Below are 22277 nucleotides of genomic sequence, written 5' to 3'. Positions count from 1 at the left end.
GTGAATAAATACATGCATAGCTGTATTTACCCAACTCACCAGTCTTTTAGAACTGAAGAAGTCACTCATTCTTTAAAGACTCTACAAGTCCAAATATTGTATAACTGCCTTAAATAACATTTTTACAATTCTATAGTATGATGCTGCAACATTTATACATTAAATAAACATATTAACGTGATGAAATTTAAATTACTCATTCTATACTGCCCAGTAGATGGCGGTATAAGCCTTGCAGCTTGTGACCTGCCATCGTGAAAGTTCACAGCTGAAAAGAGTATTTATAGTGATCATGTCCCAGAATATCTGCAGTTGTGGCAAAATAAAATGAAATGAAATGAATAAATGCAATGCAGATGGTGTAGAACAGGTCAAATCAAAAATGCTAATTTTTATTTTATTTTAATTTTTATTGAGTGTAGACACTTACCAGATAGTAAGACAGGTACAGCCAATAACCATCAGGGTCTACTCACCAAGTCAAAAATAAATAAGGAGAAACTGTCAAATGCCTGTGGGTCTAAGCACAACCAGATTTCTTCTTTTTGTTTTTTCTTAACTGACACAGGAACATGAAATAGAAATGATTCAAACTGATATTAAGTCTTTGAAAGTCAAAAGGAGAACGCATAATGCGAAGAATAAATAAACCTTTGTTGCGCATAGATGACGACAAAGTTGCATGGGAACTCTGTCAGGACAAGAAAACCAAGGAACTGACTGGGAACCGGTAAAATAACAACAACAACAACAATAATAATAATAATGACAAAGGGCCCCAAGATGGCTACCTATTGACTTAGATAGACTTTAAATATCAACAAGGGAAATTAACTGTTCACAGTAGCTCAGTTGCACATAAAAGAAACGCTCTTAAAAACCACCAGTAAAAAGAAAGATAAAATAAAATAAGATTAAAATAAAATTAAAATAAAATGTAAGTATTATCTAGTGAAGTAAAATAGAAAAACTTTGGAGCTATTAGTTTGAGTAAGCAGGTAAATGTGCAGATAAATGATGTAAGAGTGACTGGTCGCAGTAGCTACGAGATAAAAGAGAGAGTTTTTGTCCGAAACTCTCATTCATATGTTGCTGGTTTGTTCTATGTAAGTATAACTTTTAATCTAAGTAAAAGTTTGATATCTGGTCAAAATTTAGAGGGTCTTAAAACCAGAGGGAGGCAGCGGCAAAGATTCAAACTGTTATATAACCACGAAGAAGAAGAAGTCGGAGTAGAAGAAGTAGTAGAAGAAGAAGAAGCAGAAGAAGAAGCGCTGTTTAAAATTAACCGAAGAAGAAGAAGTGGTGTCGCACCATTAGCATACGGACAGGCTGTGTGGGTTTAGTCGATGACAGCTGCTTTCATCCGCTGTAACGCTGCGACTCAGCTCCACTTTCTGCTCATCCTGGCTTTCTTATGACATCCTACATACCCGGCTCAGACCTCGCACTATGTTTGAGGTAACGTTGACAACGTAGCTGCCATTAGATGACGTTGTTGTCGTTTTTTAGTCCAGCTGTTAAGTTATAACGATCTAGACCGATGCAGCAGGTCGTTCACCTTTCATGCACATGAATTGGAGATACCTTGCTAGGCGTGGGTCGACAGCTGTGACATTTGTTTTTAAATATTATCCTTCACGCTTGCATAGTTTGTCAGGATAGCTTTAAAGCTAACTAGTTAGCAAGGGGCGGTTATTATTAAAACTATTACGTTGCATTAATTAATATGCGTATTTCTTACGCATTGTTTTTAGGGAGGGAAACACAAGTTTAGTTAAATATGTGGTAACGTTTTTGTCGACATGCATCTGAGATATTCAGTAGTTCAGTAGTTTATGCATTTAGGATGAAAGGAAACTGTCCATTATAAAGAAATATAAGAAGGGTTTTAAGAGGACAGAAACTCTTTTACAGCATATAAAATGAAAAGGAATTTAATATTAACGTCGTGAAAGTGTAAGACCAGTTTAGATCTGCATGACAGTATTTTAACTGTAGTATTTATATTACAGTTATCATAATATTTTTATTTAAATGAGAATGAGATGTGCAGGAGAGAGCCACAACGCAAGTGAAACAGGGAAATATTGTTGTTTGCATTGATTAAAATAGACCTTACAAGGAAGGAGTTTGTGTGTGTGTATTTCTCATAAATGGTTACATGGAAGGGGCAATGCAAATGATTATTCCCATCTCTGGCTGTTTGCATATCAAAGCATTATAGAAAACATACAGAAAGACAGTTATTAACTAGGGCTGGCTTACAAAATATATATATTTTCCAGTTTAAATTGATCTTGATTTGATACCCAGTCATAATTTTATTTTTATTTTTTTTAAATGCATGAGGTTTCGCCCAATCTTGACAACCTCCAGATCACTCCATTATTAGTCCGCATGTGTAGGAGACCTAAAACCTGACAGGAGCACCACCCTAAGAGCGATACAAAATACGATGACAGCAAAAAGCTGCACAATAGCAAAGAAATACATTATATGTTATAGCAATTAAGCAACTAAGGGTTGTCTCGTTTGTCTTGGTACATGAATGTAAAGAACGGTGACATATTCTCATATTTGCGAAGCTTGGATAGCTTTCTTTTTGAAAAGACTAGATTACTTAATCAGTTATTAATATAACTGCAAGTTAATTGCTTTGGCTTGATTGCACCTCTTTATTGGCATCGTTCTCTTATATTAGTCACACATAAGCTGAAACTAGACTTTTGAAGGCTGTAGTTTGTTATTCTTGGAGGTATTTCTAATGTTTTCTCTCCCTCATGACATCTGAGTTTAACAAAAGCTCAACATAAACTTTATGATATACTATTGAACACATTTTAACTGCGTGTACAAAATAAACTGGCAACTGGTTGTAGAGTTATTATCAAAGATCAGATAACGCCGATGCCCGTAATCTGAACCGTGAGCGCTCCACATTACTGCTATGTTTCGATGTGGTGCCAATGTTCCCGATTATTCCGTTCTTACATCATTGTTACCGCGCAGTAAATATAGTCATATTAAATTAGAGCTTTATTGTGAGATTGCAAGTAGGTGTCACATTGTTGGAATATCGTATATAGGTGCACTCCTGTTATATAAATGCTGCTGCCATTAATGTGGCATCATTGATTCGAATCTGAATCCTCAGGTCGAGGACGTCCATGTACGGTACTGTTATTACAGTGGTGTTCACTGGGTATTATTGGGAGAATTTAGCTTTCAGATTTCTTCTACGCAACTTACATTTTTAACGAAATTTAGCATTGACCGTGTTTCTCTTTCTCGAACAGGATCCTGAACTCCAAGATCCTTTGTCGCTGAGTTTAAATGAAAACTACAGTGCCCAGACTTCGCCACATCAGGAGGCAAAAAAAGCCCAAGGAAGCCCCGACTATACCTGCGAGACCCCAGACATCCAAGTGATCATTAAAGAAGAAGAGGAAGGCTGGACTGTGAGTGAAAACCGTGAGTGGTAACTATTAAATATCTGCATCACTCTACCAGATGTCGTGCACGCGGTTACTCATCCGTGATTTTTCACTCTTGCCTTTTTAATGTTAAACGCAGATGAGGGTTGCAGCTCGGAGGGAGAAAAAGAGGGGACGTCTGCAGATGCTTGCCTTCCTCACCACAAAGCAGGCGGGGACGAAAGCTCGGTTTCGTGCGGAATTACGACGCAGCGTGGATTATGTTCACGGCGTAAATGCTCTGAGGAGTCTGGTGGCTTGACTCTCCATGGGCAGAGCTCCCCTGCCACAGAGGTTCAGCAGAGACACGCGCACATGGGCTCTGAGGAGAAACCGAAGATTTCCTGCGTACGAGGAAAGGAGCCAGGAAATGTGACTGCACGTCGGTGCAATAACGCTGGAGAGACGCCTTTTCCTTCCCCAGTACGCGACACCACCTCCAGTCTCAAAAGGAATATGAAGTCCCATCAGAGAACACATGCAGGGGACGACCAGAGCACGTCTTTACAGTCGGGGGCAGAGCAGCATCGCACCAAGAGATCAGCACCATGCCAGACCGTATGTTGACACAGCTTTTGTAGAAATTCATCTTGTGAAATCATGAACACATCAGCCGATGTATGAAGAGAAATGTAATTTCTCTTTAATAATTTGTCACAAAAAAGGTGTTTACAGCATACACATGGCATTGTTGCAATAAGAAGCTTCTAAAATGTCACAAGATTCATTTCCATCCAGTGTTGCGTTAATTTTTCACAAAGATCTTGTATTGATGATGAGAGAGTCACGATGGGGCATCACTTCATCTGCCTCTCTTCTTACTCTGATGCCCCATCAAACTGGAACAGGGTAAATCTGGACTCATCAGATCACATGACCTTCTTCCATTGCTCCAGAGTCTAGTCTTTATGCTCCCTGGCAAATTGAAGCCTTTTTCCCGGTTAGCCTCACTGATTAGTGGTTTTCTTAAGGCTACACAGCTGTTCAGTCCAAATCCCTTGAGTTCCCTTCACATCGTACATGTGGAAATGTTCTTACTTTCACCATTAAACTATCCCTGAGTTCCACTGTTGTTTTTGTTCAATGTGATTTGACTTTTCTTCCTCTAAGAGATGATTCCACATTATCCTTCCAGTTTTTAGTAATGCGTTGGACCGTTCTTAACCAGTAGTTTCTGCTTCAGTCTCCTTAGAGGTTTTCTCTGCTTGATGCAGCCAATGATTTGACCCTTCTCAAGCTCACAAACATATTTTCCACAACCCACGGCATGTGTCTTTCCACATGGTTGTTTAAGAAACGAGAAGCTAATCATTGCACCAGTTCGTGTTAAAATTTCTCAAACCTGTTTTTTGTTTTTTTTTAAGACGTTTTTTGTTGTTGTTTCTTCCCTTCACATTGGCCATTAAAATATCCAATCACGTTGTCAGACGTCATTTTGTCCAGATGCCAGTAGGAGGAACTAGACACGACAGTATGATGTCTCACAGAGTTACTTTCTTCTTGACGTAAAAAAAAATGTATCTCTTGGTGCAGTGTTCTGTTCTGCAGTAAGAATAGTTGCAAAAAGAGGCAACTTCATAACTTGAATGACTTTTTACTACATTTCTGAACAGAAGGACTTTGTGGATTTTGTCAGTTACATTCGAGGCGCTTTAAGAAATGTTCTTTCAATGTGCAGTGTACACAGGAGGAATTGTTACAGCAAGCGAAGCTTTCGCGTGGGCGTTGTTTTCCATTTGTAACAAAACTAAATTTTCCAAGTGTTGCAGCCCGGTTGTGGATGTCATGTACAGGACGTGCAGTAGTTGGAAAATTCTCGGATAATAAGACTCGGATAACATAGCAGCTTACTCCATGTAAACTCTACGTTATGTCACTGTACAGCGCTCTTCTACAGACACATAGTTGACAGCTATAATTCTTTGCCACTACTGATTGATATTACCTTCTGTATGTCTTCTTACTCTCAACTTTTTAGCAAGTTACACCGACTAGTCTCTGATGACGTCACAAAAAACACATTAGAAAGTAATGCTTTGCAACAATGAAATCTATATTCTTGACCTGAACACATATGCTGAGAGCAGACATCTCATGTGCTACACACTGTGAGCTGCAGATATGTATAGTCTGTATAAAAACAGGCTGCACCCCACCACTATCAATAGCATTTAATAGTACTTAGCCTTTTCAGATGCACTGCAGCAGTACTTTTGTTGTATTTCAGGACTGACATGTCACGGTAGAATGCGCTTAATGTTTAGTGAAGTATTTCCACACACTTGATGAACCGCTGCTAATTTGCTGCAACGACCCACTGAGCTCAATTTATTTTGTTATTGTCATGCGATTGGTTACTAGTCGACTAGCTTGTACAACCTCTACTCTCTACTTATATCTATCCATTAAAGGCATAAATGTTTGAGCCTGGGAGCCAACCTTAATTTTCCCTGCAGACAAAACTTTTGTTAGGGAAAGCTGGTTCCTGAATCTCTTCATTGGGAGCTGATTATCCTCCGGCAAAGAGTTTGTCCAGGCTTTAAGTATCGATGACAGAAGAGTAACAGCAACGTAGTTGACAACAAAATGACTCTTGATTGGTCAGACGACTATCCAATTGTGTGTTTTTTTTTCTCTTTGGTGAAATGTGTCACCATAATGAAATCTCAGTAGCATGCTACCAGACTCATGTCCTGATAAGCAAAATAAAAAATCCAACGTTTTAGCTCCAAAGATCAAAGCCTGAACCTTTTTTCATTGAGTTCCCTCTTTACATCTTCTTGTCAGATTTGCTTTGTGGGTTAAGACACGGCAAAGAGGCTGAATGTGAATGCCTTTCAGCACTGTGTTCTGTATCTAGGGTTCTTCTGAATGTAAGCGCCTGATGTCACACGGACTCAAGGTGGCATCCGCAAACTTAAGCGACCAAACGCTCCATTTGACTGTCAGACTGCAGGCAGGGGAAGAGGAGGAGGAAGAGGAGGGACAAGAGGAAGAAATTGGAGGATTAATCAACTCCGATGGGGAGGTGGTTGAATGGGATGCCAGTAAGTTATTGAGAACAGCACTTTTACTGCATACCCACCAGTTCCCCAAGCTGTGCACTTTTGTTTACCCAAAGGTCCAGTCTTGTTTTTGTGAACTTTTGAGTTTATTTGTTGGGGAACATTTTAAGTAGCGGTAGAATAATTGTCAGGAATTTGTCACCAAATGCATGTTAGCCTTTTCAGAACAAGAGCATTTTAGGAAAGCTCAACCTTTGGGGAGCGTTTAGTTTTTTAACATCTAAAATGCACCGTCGGGTATGTTTGAACTTAAGCCAACTATCTTTATCTTTTGCAGGAGATAGTCCCGACCGAGCCTCTGATTGCACAGACGATCCTCAGCCTGGCAAGGTAACCCACAGCCACCCTTCATTATACATGGTGGTGAATCAGAAGCATATAAGACTATAATTTATATTAAACGAAAATGATCTCAATCCAACGAGTGTTTTAGTGTCACCACTCCTGAAATTCATGTAGAGCTCATGGCCTGGCTCTTGTTCACGTAGGCGGTAGCTGCAGGATAAAATTCTGAACTGACTGCACAACTCTAAATTATTATAAGGTTATTGTCACTGGGCTGTGACGATTCAAGGAAAGATCGTTCGTTTAGAGATTTAACCTGTTTTATAGATGCTAGGTAAAATGATCCAGTGACACGCATGCATTCACGTGCCCCAAAACGCTAAACACAGTATTTAAGTTTGGACATCAAAGTCAGGACACTATACCGCTGCGTCAAATCTGTGGGAAAAATAACGACAAATGCGACAAAGACTGACCGTTTTTAAATTTTGTTCATCTTTTCAACTTTAGTTTGAACCACTTTTTTTATTTTGTTTGTTTTTTTGTGTGTGTGTGTGTCTGACTGGTCTGTTATACGTGGAACAGTAGTGTAAACATAGCAGCTGCCATAAAGTAAATGTAAATGTCTGTGTTTCCAAAAGTCTCAGTTTCCGGTTCCAGACTTAAAGTTTTCAACATTATGCTGCTAAAACAAGTTCACCAGCGTTTCCAAAAATGTAGTCAGACGTTTAAGGTCTAAAATGTCCTGAGTAGAAACACTGAACATTAACAAAGCAAGAGTCATTACTGGAGACAGTTATAAATTACGTACAATCCTGAATAGTGATAGTACGTCCGATAGCTGTTACACTTTTCTTTATTGTCTGTTTGCAGTTTTGAGGCTGTCTATCTGTCTGATAGTGTTTAATGATCACAGGACATTATCCTGTCTGGGTCCCAACGGCAAAGCTCAAACCAGAGGGACAGCAGCAGTCCAACGCTCATCATGGAAGTCGTGTCTGTGGGGGAAGATGAGGAACGGGAGGAAGGAGAGGACAAACAGAGACCTGTCCCGCCGTTATATAGTGGTAAACAAGGGAAAAAGAGAAATGAAAACTGCAAAAAACCTAATAAATTTCAGTTGACTGTGAACTTCATTCGTATGTTGGCAGGAAAGAGACAGAGAAGAACAAAAGGGAATCCAGCGATATCTTTGGACAACTCAGACAAGGACAAGGACGTTCCAGCGAATGTTGGTCAGTTCTTTTTTGTAATCCGTTGATGTGATGTGTGTTTGTTTGTGTAAAGCTGCAGTTTATGTAATTTTTCTTTCCCCGGAAGCAAAGAGAAGAGCAAGAAGAAAGATTGCAGAAGCTCCGGTGTTGACTGTTGAAGTTTTAGAAGCTGATCCAGGAAGTGAGTATTTCTTTCGAGCTTTTACTCTTGTCTATGCACCTCAGATGGTAATGATGCAGTGTAATTTGCTCTAATTTGTCTTTTTTTTTATTTTGTATCTTTAAAAGTATCAAGGCGTAGCCAAAGAAAGAGACGTTTCCGTACAATTGTGGAACCAGAAGAATTACACGTAAAAAATGTCCGCCGTGTTGCCGGTGAGAAAGATGAAGTGGGATATCATGTGATTTAGTTGAATACAGTTCTGCTCATTCATGCTGCTTCATTGCCTCTTCTTTGACAGTTTCACGAGTCGATCAGTTTTTATGTTTCATACTTATGCAGCTTTTTACCTTTAACAGCAAAACGACCTTATAGAAGAAGGAAAGACACCAAACCATCTGCTGAAGAAGAAGGAGAAAACACAGATGTTTCAGCTGGTAAAAGCAAAGAAAATGTCTCAACAAGAACGGATAAACAATTTCTCAGTGTCTAGCTGCTGCTACTGCTGCTAATGCAATGTTTATTTTTTGGCACCACAGTTTCACCACAGTGTTAACTAGAAATATAGGGCCTATTAAAACGATTGCTGTGCTGACAGACTTACTTTACTTTACTTTAACTTTAATCCAGGCCAGTATGGCCCTTATAATAAACAGCCAGACAATCATATCAATAAAAACACAGTACTAAAAATCCAAACTAGCTAAAACACATACAAACAATTACTCCAGTGCTTCCAGAAACAGGAAGCGTATCTAGTATCAGTCAGTGGAGGCTCAGCCAAAACCTGGATGACTTTGTTATTGGAGTCAGATAATCTACATATTTGGACATCGCTGCTCACAAACATTTGGCTTCCACTTGTGCACCTTGGAAGTTTAAGCAGCATCATTATACAGCACCTGAAGCTTTTTCATTTTTGTTCTAATGTAACTGCAGTTCCAGTGTGCAGAATAGAGAGATGTGTGAAGACCATCACAACAAGGCATCACTCTTACGAGAAAGTCAGGTCACAGTGTAAGAATAGGTGCTGGACGCTTTCCAGTGTTGTCTGAAACACTCGCACAAAGAAGGAAGACACGCTGCAGAACAAGAACAGGGAGTGTCTTTGGTGATGGTCCAAATGCCGCACGGCCGCGCTTTCAGATCTGCTTCTTTAATTACGTTCACGACTGAGCTACAGTACTTAGGCTAGTAAGTTTAGTGAAGTGGTTTAAGTTGTTGCAGCAAACAAACAAACAGTATAAACACAGAAACTGGTTTAGCGCTTGTTTTGATTTCATGCTTTTAAAAGACTTGAATCAGCAGCGTATCCTTCTGTTTTCACTCTCCTTTCTCTCCACATAGGTAGAAAGCGCCCCGGCAGAAAGATGGTTCAAGTCCCGATAGAAATCCCTCCTGAGCTCCTGAAGAAGCCCAAAGAGAGGATAGAGTACCACTGCCCCGTGTGCGGCAAAGAATTCCCTCACGCCTACAAGTTAGAGAGGCATGCGCTGATTCACACGGGAGAGAAACCGTACAACTGCTCCATCTGTGGTCGGGGTTTTAACCAGAAGGGAAATCTCAAAACGCACTACAAAGTCCACTTAGGTGAGATCTCTTAATGAGCAGCTGGATGATGTTTAAAGTAAATAATAAATCCGGTTTTAATACGTTTTCTGCCAGAAAAGCCGATGAAAAGACCAAAACCAAAAATCTGTTCATTCGAGTGTTTCATTAGTTACTGATCACAATCACAAACGTATAGTATCATATCTTTTCTGTTAACAATTTAAACTATTTTTTGTCATTTTTTTCTCTTATTTGGATTTTTTACTTGATAAAAAACATTATAACACATTCACTAACAAAATATATGTCCAATGTATGTAGCCCAGTGTAAAACATGAGTCAGGCAAAACTTGACCTCAACACAGCAAAGATAGTTGTACATCAGTCAGCCACAACATTAAAACCCCTGACAGGAAAACTAAATAACTGACATCTTCTGACAATCCAATAATTATTCATTCATTCATTTTCTGTAATTTTCTGTCCTCTGGAGGGTTGTGGGTTGATCAACCACAGCATTATGACCACTGACTGAATTAAATAACATTGAACAACTTGTGACAATGCAATACTCTGCTGGGAAACCTTTGGACCTGGCATTCACATGGACGTTACTGAGACATATAGCACCCACCTAGACACCCCCACCCCATAGTAATGACACTCCCTGATGCAGGTTGCACCCATCCCCAGCAGGATGCAGCCTGACACTGGCACACACACAAAAACTGTTTAGGAACAACTCAAAAAACATGAAACACAGCACAAGGTGTTGACCTGGCCTCTAAATTAACAGATCCCAAACTGATCAAGTATCTTTGAGATGCACTGTCTGTGAACAAGTCTGGTCCACAGAGGCCCCTCCCCTCAACCCTTAGGACCCAAAGGCCCCCACTAACAAACTCCTGTTACCAGACACAACAAGACACCCTCAGAAGACCCACGTCCATCCTCTGATGAGTCATGAGTGTTTGGAGGCACAAGAGACCTACACAATATTAGGAATAAGGTTTTAATGTTGTGTCTGATCAATGTCTGGAAAAAAAGTGGAGCAAGACTGAACTCATAAATGCTGCCAAAGGAGAAGTGTATAAGTGTTGTTGTCTCTCCTTTGTTTCTGTCTAGGTCGTAAAGGTGCTGTGGACTTTGATGACGAGGTGAGTCCCATCGCGTCCGAACTCTCCGATTACTTGAAGTCTCTGCCGGGCGAGTCCAGGATTCGGTCGTCCCTCCGTTGCCCGGATTGCGGAAAAGACTGCGAGAGCCAGTCGACTCTACAAGTGCACCACGTCACGGCGCACAGCCAGGCGGCCGGCGAACCGGACGCGGCCGAGCACGGCGAGTCACAGCTCCTCTTCTGCCGCCGCTGCGGCGCTCAGTTCGGCGAAAACGAAAAGCTGGAGGAGCACATGAAAACCCACGTGAAGGAGAAGCCCTACTCGTGTCCGGACTGCGGCAAGAAGTTCATCAACGAGAGCTACATACAAATCCACCAGCGCATCCACACCGGGGAGAAGCCGTTCCTCTGCTCCCAGTGCGGCAGAGGTTTCCACACGGCCTCCTCGCTCAAGCTGCACGAGATGCAGCACTCTGGAGAGAGGCCGTTCGCGTGCTCCATCTGCGGGAAGACGTTTCGGATCAACTCTTACCTAACGGCGCATTACCAGACCCACATTAAAGACAGGCCGTTCATTTGTAGCGTGTGCGGGAAGGGCTACTCCAGGGCCGAGGAACTGAAAGTGCACCACAGGCTTCACACGGGGGAGAGACCGTATGAGTGCGGGGAGTGCGGGAAGAGCTTCATATATCGCCAGGGTCTGCGGCAGCATCAGCGCACGCACGCCGGGAGACGCATCGGGCCGACCAGGCAGCTCGGCCGTCCCAAACAGCAGACAAGACTGGACATCTGACAGTTCGACCAGACTGGTGCGTTGTTTTGCTGTCAGCTGTGTTTGAAAATACTGCTTTCTCCATGTTCCTTCATTCCTTCCTTCCATTCCTCCCACCAACAGCAAAGACAGTGACCGCGTCAGAAAATGTGTGCTGCAGATTCGGAGTGGATTACCAAGAAAAACGTATCGTGTTGTCTTTCTTGTAATCATGATTTGCACCCATGTTTTTATGTCTTCTCTTCTCTAGAAGCCCATCTGTACAATTTGAGTGCCTTTGTATCCTGCATGCCAAATACTAAAAACGTAATGTTAAAAAATTATGCACTATATCATTGTTATAAATGGAATACAGACATTTTTCAAAAAAGACGTCCCGGGGTTTTTATCTGTTTGAGACAATACTGCCCACCTTTGTTTCGTTAGACCCCATGCGCTAGGGCAACGTGAAGTATCTGGGAAGTCTGAGACCGTGGCGCTCTGCAGGAATGTGGTGGATTACTGGTGGAAACGCTGCCATGAGGAGAGGAGGTTAAATATCTGGAATATGTTATAGAGTGACGGTAAAATGCAGCAAGAGATAGACTGGTGGATTGGTGCAGCATCAGCATTGTACCGGACAACAGGCGTTAAGACGGGACAGACCCATGAGGGGTTACATATTACATCTGGCCGGGAAAGCCTGAAGATCCCTCGAGGAATAATAAAATGTTACAAGTTTTTTTTTAATACTTTTTATTAGTTATTCAGTTTTATGAGTACAAACACTAGAAAAACAGAACAGACAACAAAACATACGAAACAAAAAAGTCCCACCCCAAACTAACAGTGAGCGCTGCAATATACTGTATATCCTTTCATATATATATACATATATACATACATCATCTAAGTATACAGAAATATACATACACATACAGAATCAGCAAGATGACAGGAGACAGGCAAGTGAATAGTGTGAATGAAATAAATTGAAGTCAGTCAGGCCTCCTCTTTCAGGGACAGACTATGAGTTATAGTTTCTGTAAGAAGGAATACGATGGTTCCCAGATCCTCCAGAACTTGACTGATTGTGGTTAAAGTCATGAGTCAACTTCTCAAGAGGAATAAGAGCAGAAATCTGTGTTATCCACATGTCGACTGTAGGGGCCTGAACCACCTCAGCAAAAGCCAGAAATAAAAGAGTTATCAACAGAGATTTGATGTCCGCGTCAAAGACATTGTCTGGGGTATGACTAAGGAGGCAGAAAGAAGAAGTCAACAAAAATGGTTTACCAGTGACCTCCTAGGTTACAGCGTGTACCCCCTTCTAGAAAGTCTGTATATGGTCACATGACTAAAACAAGTGAATAAATGTAATAAATTTTACATTTATAACAAAGGTTAGAGGTATCAGGGAACATTCTCTGGAAGCGAACAGGTGTGTAATAAGTTCTAAAAAAAAAAATAATAATAATAATTAAAGTTCTGTTCATGTATGGAGGTTGAGGTACATTTAGGGAAAACTCCACTACAGATCTTGTCCCAGTCTACAGGATTAAACGTTACGTCCAGGTCACGCTCCCGTAACAGCTTCAGAGAGTCATAACCTGAGTCAGAATAAAGTAGTGAAACACAAATCTTTAAATGAGTTTTTTGGGAGACTTATCCAAGTCTCCCATGTGAATCCTGCCTGTCCTCAGAAGGGACCCAAACTGACAGATTCCCCAAACCTCAACCCAATCCAGCATCTTAGGGATGTGCTTTAGAAACAAATCTGATTTATGGAGGCCACACCTTGGTACCAGATACCACAGCACACCTTCAGGGGTCTAGAGGAATCTATGCCTTGACAGGTCAGGGCTGATTTGCTACTTACCAAGTGCAATATACATATACTTCTATACATAGATATTGTAAATAATCAGTTTATTGTATTACTTTTTATGTCTTTGTTGTTATTGTTTTTTTCCTGCTGTGAGTCTAATGTGCACTGCTGTACAGATTTGGATGAGTGTGAAACATCTCAAAACTCAACAAGTCCAGTTGCTTTTTTAAACTGTTTTTTGGATGTACCATGACCTGGATGACTGAGAACCTTCACAGACATGGCAATTAAGTCTAAGAAAAAAGCTGCAGTGAGTTTTTTCCTGAAACTTTGTTTATAACCAAAATCTGTCTTTTGCAAATAAATAAATGTAAACATATAAAACTCCAGTAAATTTAGACTGACTACAGTGTGACCACATAGCTACATATAATAAGAGGTCTCCTCAGGTACAAAAAAATCCAAAGCTGAGCATACAACCAAGGTTTGAGTACAAAGGTATTTGTAAATAATAATAATAGACATTTTAAGTGATTTAATGAAACAAACTATGTCATTAATGTAGACACAACATAAAGTTGTATTAGCGGTGCTTTTATTGTGGTAAAGAAGTCAACCGGAAGTTGCTCCGCTGTACTGGAGGCTAGCAGCTAGAGCTACAAAGGTTGTCAGTAGATGCAAACGCTTATTTAAGTCAACTCACCAGCTACTGTGCAAAAAGAAAAGAGAAATGACAGTCCGTGTGCACATACTGGGCATGCACATGAGAGAGATGTAGAAATACCGCCACGTCCTTTCAATAAACTCCAGTGGAGCGACCTCTTCTTCTTCTTCTTCTTCTTCTCCTTCTTCTTACCTGAGGGAGAGACCTGAGCTGAGGTTGGTCAAAATATCTCATTGTCTGCTGTGAGGCGTTAGCTAGTTAGCTAGTTAGCGGGTGTTGCTCAGAGCCGGGAGGACATTTAGCTGCGGGAGAGATTCATTTCCACACCCACGGTGAATCTGTGCGAGTGGTGTTTGCTTGGTGCCAGCTGGAGCTACTCTTGAGCTAATGGCTAAGAGCAGCGTAGCTATTAAACGCCATGTCAGTGGCTAGCTGGCTAATATCAGTGGTCTCTAAGGGGGAGGGGGGTCGTTGACCAGAGCAACGTCAGGGCTGAGACATCACATCCAGAGGACAGAAACACTGTCCGGTCCACAGGGCGACTGTGCTCCTGATGCTTTGGATCTTTCCTCTGATACAACATCACACCAACAGGTTAATCCCAGCCAGGCTGCTGCCCTAATGCAAATAACAATTAACGTGAGACCTGAAGTCGAGCTAATGCTGCTAATTCATTATTTAGTATTCAACATTTCTTTATTGTCAGTTTCTCTATATGTTTCGGCAAAAAAAAAAAAACAAACAAGTCTCCCATACACACACATAAACTATACAGAGTAAAAATCTAAATCAACATAATGTAAAAGAATAAAACAAGATAAAATAGTGAAATAAACATTCTGGATTGGGAAAAGACATCTTATTTACAAGAAGTGCAATGTGTGGCTGCAGTTTTACAGTAGTAAGGTGCCACTACTGACAGGTGTCAGTAGTGCTGTAGTCAAGACTGAGACTTTTCAAACTAGAGACCAAGACAAAAATCACAGCAAAACAGAACAATATGACTGGTATCTTTTTTTTAAATTAACTTTTCTTTTACATAAATTCAACAAAAAAAAAAAAATGCTATGTTGTTTTCCAACCAGCACAATGAAAAACAAACAAATCTAAGCAAATTTGTGCAAACTTCTTGCACAAATTACTCATTAACACTGCGCTGTCATGACAAGTGTCATTTCAGAACAACAAACTGAAATACGCAGTTAGGAAGTATGCCTAAAATAAACAAAGTAAGTGAAAAAATAACCTTGACATTTACTTTCTGGCGTGGTAGGGAGCGTGCCGTAGGGGTGAGTGTGAATGTGTGTCTCTCTGTGGTAGCCGCTGAGGTAGACTGGAGACCTGTCCAGGTTGGACCACACCTCTCTAGTCTCCCTGCGACCCTCCACAGGACAGAAAATATATGAATGAATAGTAGAATGAGCCAGTGTGTGTCACACTTGTTTCAATACAGTTTAAAGACAGTAGCACACACAAGATTAAAAGAAACACTAAGTAGACTAGACAAGAAGCAAACATATAATATGTGTTGTCGTTTGTGTTGTGTATTAGTCCAGTGTGTATGTGTGGCACTACACAGAACCTGAGTCTCTTTTTATAACATCGGTGTAAAGTTTCCAGTCTAGTTTCTTGTTTAGGTGAAGATCAGAGTCCACTTTTTTAATCATTTTGTTTTTGGTTGTTTTCAGTTTTGCTTCAAGATCAAGCACAACTTGAAATCTAGACACAGCATCAAGACACAAATAAACAGGAAACTAATGAACTTTTGAGACATTAAGATTAAAATCACTTGCTGAACATGCTGAACTGATGTTGTCGGAATCACAGTCCTTGCAAAACAAATGCTCTATATACAGTCTGAGATTGTCCCTTCTGGTGTAAAGTTTATTTCATTTATATAGCACCTTAAAAGCAAAGAGCATTTGCACCAAAACACATCAGCTATTAACATTATTTTAAAATTATTATCAAAATTACATCAATTGCAAGCGTGTGGTAGGTTCATGATGATCTAATGCACTAATAGTTGTAAGAGTGTTTTACTCGTCACAGTAGAATTTGCTTCATCTTCAGTAAAGTATTACCACACACCTGATGAAGTGCTGGGCTGGGCTGCTCATCTGTCTCTTCTGAGGCATCCATGTTGTTATTGTCACATGATCAGTCAGTAGTCGACATGTTGCTCATAGCGTCATAGCGCAGCAGTGAATTCGACTAATATGGTGCAGCCACTTGCGCTAAACTGTTATTTAAATGACTGTACTTAATGCAGTGACACCCGATTATTCTCTTCTACAAGGTTGCACATTTGAGAGATGGGCTCTGAAAACCCAGAGGACTTTGGACCAGCTGTGAACCTCCCTGAAGAAGATCAGCAAGAAATAGGAGGCCTGATTAACTCTGATGGTGAAGAAGTTGATTTCTCAGATCTCAGTGAGTAAATGTATTGTAGGCAAAAAAAAAGGTAGCACTGTGTATTGCAAAGCAATACAATATCACTAGAATAAGTGGGGACAGTGAATTTTAATGTAGAGGATAGGCCACGCCCCCGAGTGGCAAAAACATGGTCAAATGTAGCAGTAAATACAGCGAGACCGGGAAAAATGTGGATTATCAGATTAAATTACAATGATCCATGTGAACTAGTGTGGATTTGCAAAAGTGTATTAGCCTCAGTTTCAGTTTGTTTAAGTTAGTTTTAGGTCATTTCAGTCATGATAAATTAAATAAAAGATGCTAACGCTAAGAGCTTTACTGAGAAGTAACGTTACAAATGCCACACAATACTGTAGCGTCCGACCAGACAACCAAGACAACCACTTTTCTACTCCATCATGAATGAACTCTGGTCAGACAAGACTCCATCTAATTTATATGCAGTTCTTTTTTATGGTAGCAGTTTAGCTTTGTGACATGCTGCCCATTCAGTCCAGCCTGTTCCGTATTGTTTTTTCTTTACATACGGATATTTCTCTGCACTGAATCTTTCAATGATACTACATAGTGGAGAAAATAACATCCGCACACTCTTTGCTATTTTATTCTGACAAATGTTATTCTGTGAACTTTCTGCCCAAGCAGTCTTTTGCAGAGCGGCGAAACCCTTCCCACCACCTGAAAGCCTCACTGAGATGTTTGTTTTTTGTTCTTTTTATTCCCAGTCATGTCACTGACTCGATGCCAATTCAACCTACTTAGCTGTGACAGCTTCCACCAGGTTTTATTAAGCATTACAAGTTTTCCAGTCTTTCCCAGTTTCAACATTTCATGTGTTGTCTTTGTGTGACTTCATTTAAATAAGAAGTTTGACTGATTTTGAAATATTGTTTGACATATTACGCAACATTCAGACATTTTGGGAAACACGGTTAAATAGATTCATTTGAAAATGTCTCCTCAGCCCTTTACGGCCATAAAATGAAATTTGTCTTTTCTTTGTTCGGACAGGATTGCGAGCCATTCCCGGCATCGTACCCGCGCAGGCTCCTTCAAACAAATTCGATCAAAGCGAGAACGAAAAGCCGCCAACTCTTCACAGCTGCTCGGTCTGCGGGAAAGACTTTCCGTACGCCTCGAAACTGCAGCGCCACCTACGTACGCACTCGGGGGAGAGACCTTTCCCTTGCTCCATGTGCGAGAAGAGATTCCCGGAGAAGGGGCTTCTCATGATCCACGAGAGGGTCCACACCGGGGAAAAACCGTTCCCGTGCACTTTCTGCGAGAAACGTTTCGCCAGCCAGGGGGAGCTCCGGCTTCACCGGCGAACGCACACCGGCGAGAGGCCGTACCACTGCTCCATCTGCCTGAAGAGCTTCTCCCGCCACTGGCACCTGAAGACGCACCTGGAGGCGATGCACTCCGAGGTCGTCGCGGGCTTCACGAGGAAGAAGTTCCCCTGTTCGGACTGCGACAAGAGCTGCAACTCGGCCGCCGAGCTGAGGGATCACCAGAGGACTCACACCGGCGAGAGGCCCTTCCAGTGCTCCTTCTGCGACAAACGGTTCGCCCTGTCCGGCACGCTCGTGAGGCACGAGCGCCTCCACACGGGCATCACGCCGTATCACTGCTCCGACTGCGGGAAGACGTTTGCGCAGCAGTGGACCCTGACCACTCACATGCGGACTCACACGGGAGAGAAACCGTACAGCTGCACGCAGTGCGACAAGTCCTTCGTCGCTCCCGGGGAGCTTCGGAGGCACACCAGGATTCACACCGGGGAAAAGCCGTACACCTGCGGCGACTGCGGGAGACACTTCTCGTTGGCAGGTACTCTCAGAAACCACAGGCGATCATGCACACAGAGTAAGAATGAATCAAATACAGTTACTGACTCAGGCCTAAGTCAAGATGCAGTTGGCGAAGCGTCCCAGCGAGATCTCGCAAACGACACAAGCTCGGAGGTAGAGACAACGTGCAGCATCAAAGTGAAGTATAAATCAAGTTTCTTGTCTGCATCACGACCTGAATGTCTTATGGCGTAACTGTATTTGTAGGTGTCTGACGTCCAGAGTTTGTTGGGCGGGACTGAGCCCGTTTCCTCAGGCGGCGTTAACGGCGACAAAGACAGAGCAGCTCAGTGTGAAAATAAACAGAAGGAGCGAGTTGATCAGTCAGAGGACACCAGCTCCAGTCCGCATATGAATGTAATAGTAAAAGAAGAGGAAGAAGAGGAGCCTTTGTGCGGTATATAAACACGGGAGATTTCTTTGAAAACTCTTAAAATTAGCTCTTGCTGCTGATTTTGGTCATTTATTTGGGTTGTTGTTGATTTTTCCCTGCAGAAGAAACTTCAGATCAGGCGTCTGGTGGTGAAGCCCGCACCAGCCCAGAGGAGCCCAAAGAGCAGCATCAGGAAAACAACACAGAAATTAGTATTACAGTAAAGGAGGAAGAAGAGGAACCTGTGAACAGTAATCAAAATACCTGATATTACATCCTAATAGTGATTATTAGATAGATTGATTGATAGATTGATTGATTGATTGATTGATCGATCGATCCCCAAAGGGAAATTAGGTCGTCACAGCAGTCCGGTATTTGGGTACAATAAAATACAGAGGTATAAAAATAAAGGCAAAGGTAAAAGCACAGAATAGGACAAGGACACTTAGAAAACACAAGAAACATAGGTGGATAAGGTGCGGTGGTAGATGATGTAGTGTGTAAATAACAGTATATAGTAGTAGATAGTATGTAATATAATAGTAGTATAGTATATAATATGATATTAAATAATATAATAAAATATATAATAGAGTATATGATGGTAATAAAGTATGTACTAATAATGGCAGCAGCGTCAGTATGTAATAAACATAGTATAATAATAATAATAATATACACAAATATATACACTATATACTGGAAAGTATATAGTGTTGATTAATCTGCTGCCACTCTCTGTGGAGCCTGGTCATTAACTGGGCTCTGTTGAGTTGCACTGAAGTTTCCAGAGCTAACTGTGCTGCTATATGTTTGTCCTTCTCTAACCTGCATAAGAGACTTAAAAGCAAATCAGGAGACAAGTATACTGAATATTTTTAAAATGATTGATATTATTATTATTATTATTAATAAAATGCAGGCTGTCAGAAATGTGTCCTCTTGACCAATTAGACTGAGCACTTTGCAGACTTTTTTTTAAGTTAGCACTGAGAATATTTACATCAGAGGGTCACAGGTTCAGTCACCGTTGTACTAACTAAATTCTGTGATACATTGTGACTTAACGGACATTTAGCTAAAAATCTTTTAACCTGACAGTTAATTACGAGGGTGATTTTTTTCTGTTTTAACATATTAAGCAAATGAAAATATTCATATTTGTTGTTTTCTATTTCAGTGTTACTAAATCTCTTCTTTTCCACAGTCTCTAGAGAAGATCTCGACCACGTCGCTGACAGCGGAAAAGACAGTCCTCCAGCATCACCAGGACAGGAGCAGTTCGGTAGCAGGCTGGCGAAGAGCTCGTACTGCTGCGGGCTGTGTGGAAGAGACTGTCACAAGATGTCCGCCCTGCAGATCCACATGCGGATTCACTCGGGGGAGAAACCGTACCAGTGCACGCTGTGCGGCAAACAGTTCACCCAAAAAGGTCAGCTCAAAGGCCACTACAAAGTTCACACGGGGGAGAAACCGTTCTCGTGCCCCGACTGCGGCAAGAGCTTCGCCCACTCGGGGGCGATGAACAGACACCGGCTCACGCACACGGGAGAGAGGCCGTACCACTGCTCCGTGTGCGACCGCAGCTTCAACCAGTCCGGCCGCCTGAGAGAGCACGAGAAGATCCACTTCGGGGAGAAGTTTGACTGTTCCGAGTGCGAAAAGAGCTTCACCCGGGCCTCGAGCCTCAAGAACCACTTCAGGCTCCACACGGGGGAGAGGCCGTACGGCTGCGACGTCTGCGGACGAGGCTTCAGCCGCTCGCAGAGCCTGAGGCTCCACAAACGAAAGCACGAGCTGATTCAGACTGAGGAGGAGTCGGCGTTCGGCGCGAAGAGCGACGACTTCTCGCAGAGCGACGATAATTCTCCGATTAACATGTGCACAACAGACAAAAATGAATGATGTATTTATAAAAACCAGATATGAACCAGTAGTATTATCACGAGGTTTTAGACAGTTTAAACGTGGACTGAATGACGGGAAACTAAGGGACTACCTCCTCCAATAGAGACTGCCATTGAATCTTCACGTGGTGGTTTACACAAAAAGTGTTGAAGCTAAAATATGTTACTCCAAAAACAGTGAAGACAAATTAAGAAACACTCGTCAGACGATCTGCTCGTCAGTTTCAGACAAAACGACCAAACAAATGTCACTACTAAAACTTTTTGCAAAGTCTTGGAAACTATTTAAATGTTGAACTTACTGTGATTTATCACACTCACATTTAGAGTATTATGCTAGGACAAATGAGTCATTTAAAATGTGTGATTTCACTTTTTCCATAAAGTATTTGTCATCGAACTAAACACATAATGTTGGAAGTTTATCTAAGAACACTTGTGTTTTTGTATCAGTCGCTAAAGAGCCACTGAGCAGTTTAAAAATCAGGTGAAACTGGAGCCAGTAAAGAGACATGGAATCATAATATGCATAAGATCTTTGCCAAAACCAAAACCTCTGCCTTTGTGGTGAATCGCATCTCAGTTTTGTGCTGCCGTTATTTAAGAACCAAATCATGAGTCAAGTTCACCTGGTTTTCAGAGCTCTCAGTTTAAGGCCATTTTAACTATGTAAGGTGATGATACTAAAGGCATTATTTTGAAGCCATGTAGATGGAAAATTTAGACCAGTACTCCCTCTGTCTAATTGTATGGGACATGTTATAATGAACAATAAACAGTGAAATTACTACCAACTCTTCTTGTTGGGCTTTCAGGAGCAAATACTCTCCAATCACTTGATCCGTTATCAGTGACTGAGAATTACCTGCAAATGCTTAAGGAATATTTTGGATGAAACAGATCTTTTTTTTTTTTTTTTGCAATGTAGACAAATAATACAAACACTTTGTAGTTTTGGACAAAGGCACACACTTTTGTGTGTACAGTGAGCTACTTAACACACTTTGAATCAATATTCAGGCAAAATCTGTAATTAAAAAGCAACAACTTTGAGCTGTTGCAGTAAGTGAAGCTCTGTCAGACTGAAATTAAAAATAACGCCAAAGTGATCGCACACAAGCAGAAGGTCCTTTAAATTGTAATTTGTATGACTGAAAAGAAAGATGGGGTCAAATAAACTAAACAAAGGAGAAGACACCTGGTGTTTTTCCCCTAACGCTTAGCACACCAAACTGAATCTTAATCAAAAGTAAGACAGAAAAATGAGACTACAGAACCCGTCCAACTGAATAAAGAAGTACAACAAATGCTTCATGAATAATAATTATTATACTTTTGTTACCATGTTATACGGTTCTATTATTGCACACAGCTGGTTGTTTCCCAAGAAACACATTTTTTTTTTTTTACGACCAAATTTTATTCAACCTTAAACCATTACAGTCAACAGAGACAGGAAAAAATGTACATTTATCAACAGCAACAACAACTACTAATCATAATAAATAATAAAATAATAAATTTAAAGGACATCATGATATTTTTGGTTCAGTGAGACTGATTGCATTCTTTGAAAGTGAGAGATGAGAGGTCGCCA

The 22277-nt window shown here is 41.2% G+C and overlaps 1 protein-coding gene across 1 annotated transcript; it reads left to right on the top strand.

The window, feature by feature from the left end:
* Positions 1–1234: 1234 nt before the first annotated feature.
* On the top strand, positions 1235–21468 carry LOC125003444 (zinc finger protein 850-like). Its single transcript, XM_047577401.1, has 17 exons — positions 1235–1461; positions 3300–3474; positions 3577–4034; positions 6337–6523; positions 6819–6871; positions 7743–7893; positions 7978–8061; positions 8147–8221; positions 8329–8415; positions 8560–8637; positions 9548–9790; positions 10877–11658; positions 16424–16517; positions 17559–18511; positions 18605–18794; positions 18893–19021; positions 19981–21468. The coding sequence occupies exons 1-17, from the start codon at positions 1453–1455 to the stop codon at positions 20676–20678; spliced, it is 4446 nt and encodes a 1481-aa protein (XP_047433357.1). The 5' UTR covers positions 1235–1452; the 3' UTR covers positions 20679–21468.
* The last annotated feature ends 809 nt before the right edge of the window (positions 21469–22277 follow it).

Source organism: Mugil cephalus, chromosome 2 (assembly GCF_022458985.1).
Source record: "Mugil cephalus isolate CIBA_MC_2020 chromosome 2, CIBA_Mcephalus_1.1, whole genome shotgun sequence".
In the NCBI taxonomy this organism is placed as follows: Eukaryota; Metazoa; Chordata; class Actinopteri; order Mugiliformes; family Mugilidae; genus Mugil; species Mugil cephalus.
The sequence above is the reverse complement of the archived record's forward strand: the minus strand, read 5'-3'. Positions and strand labels throughout refer to the sequence as shown.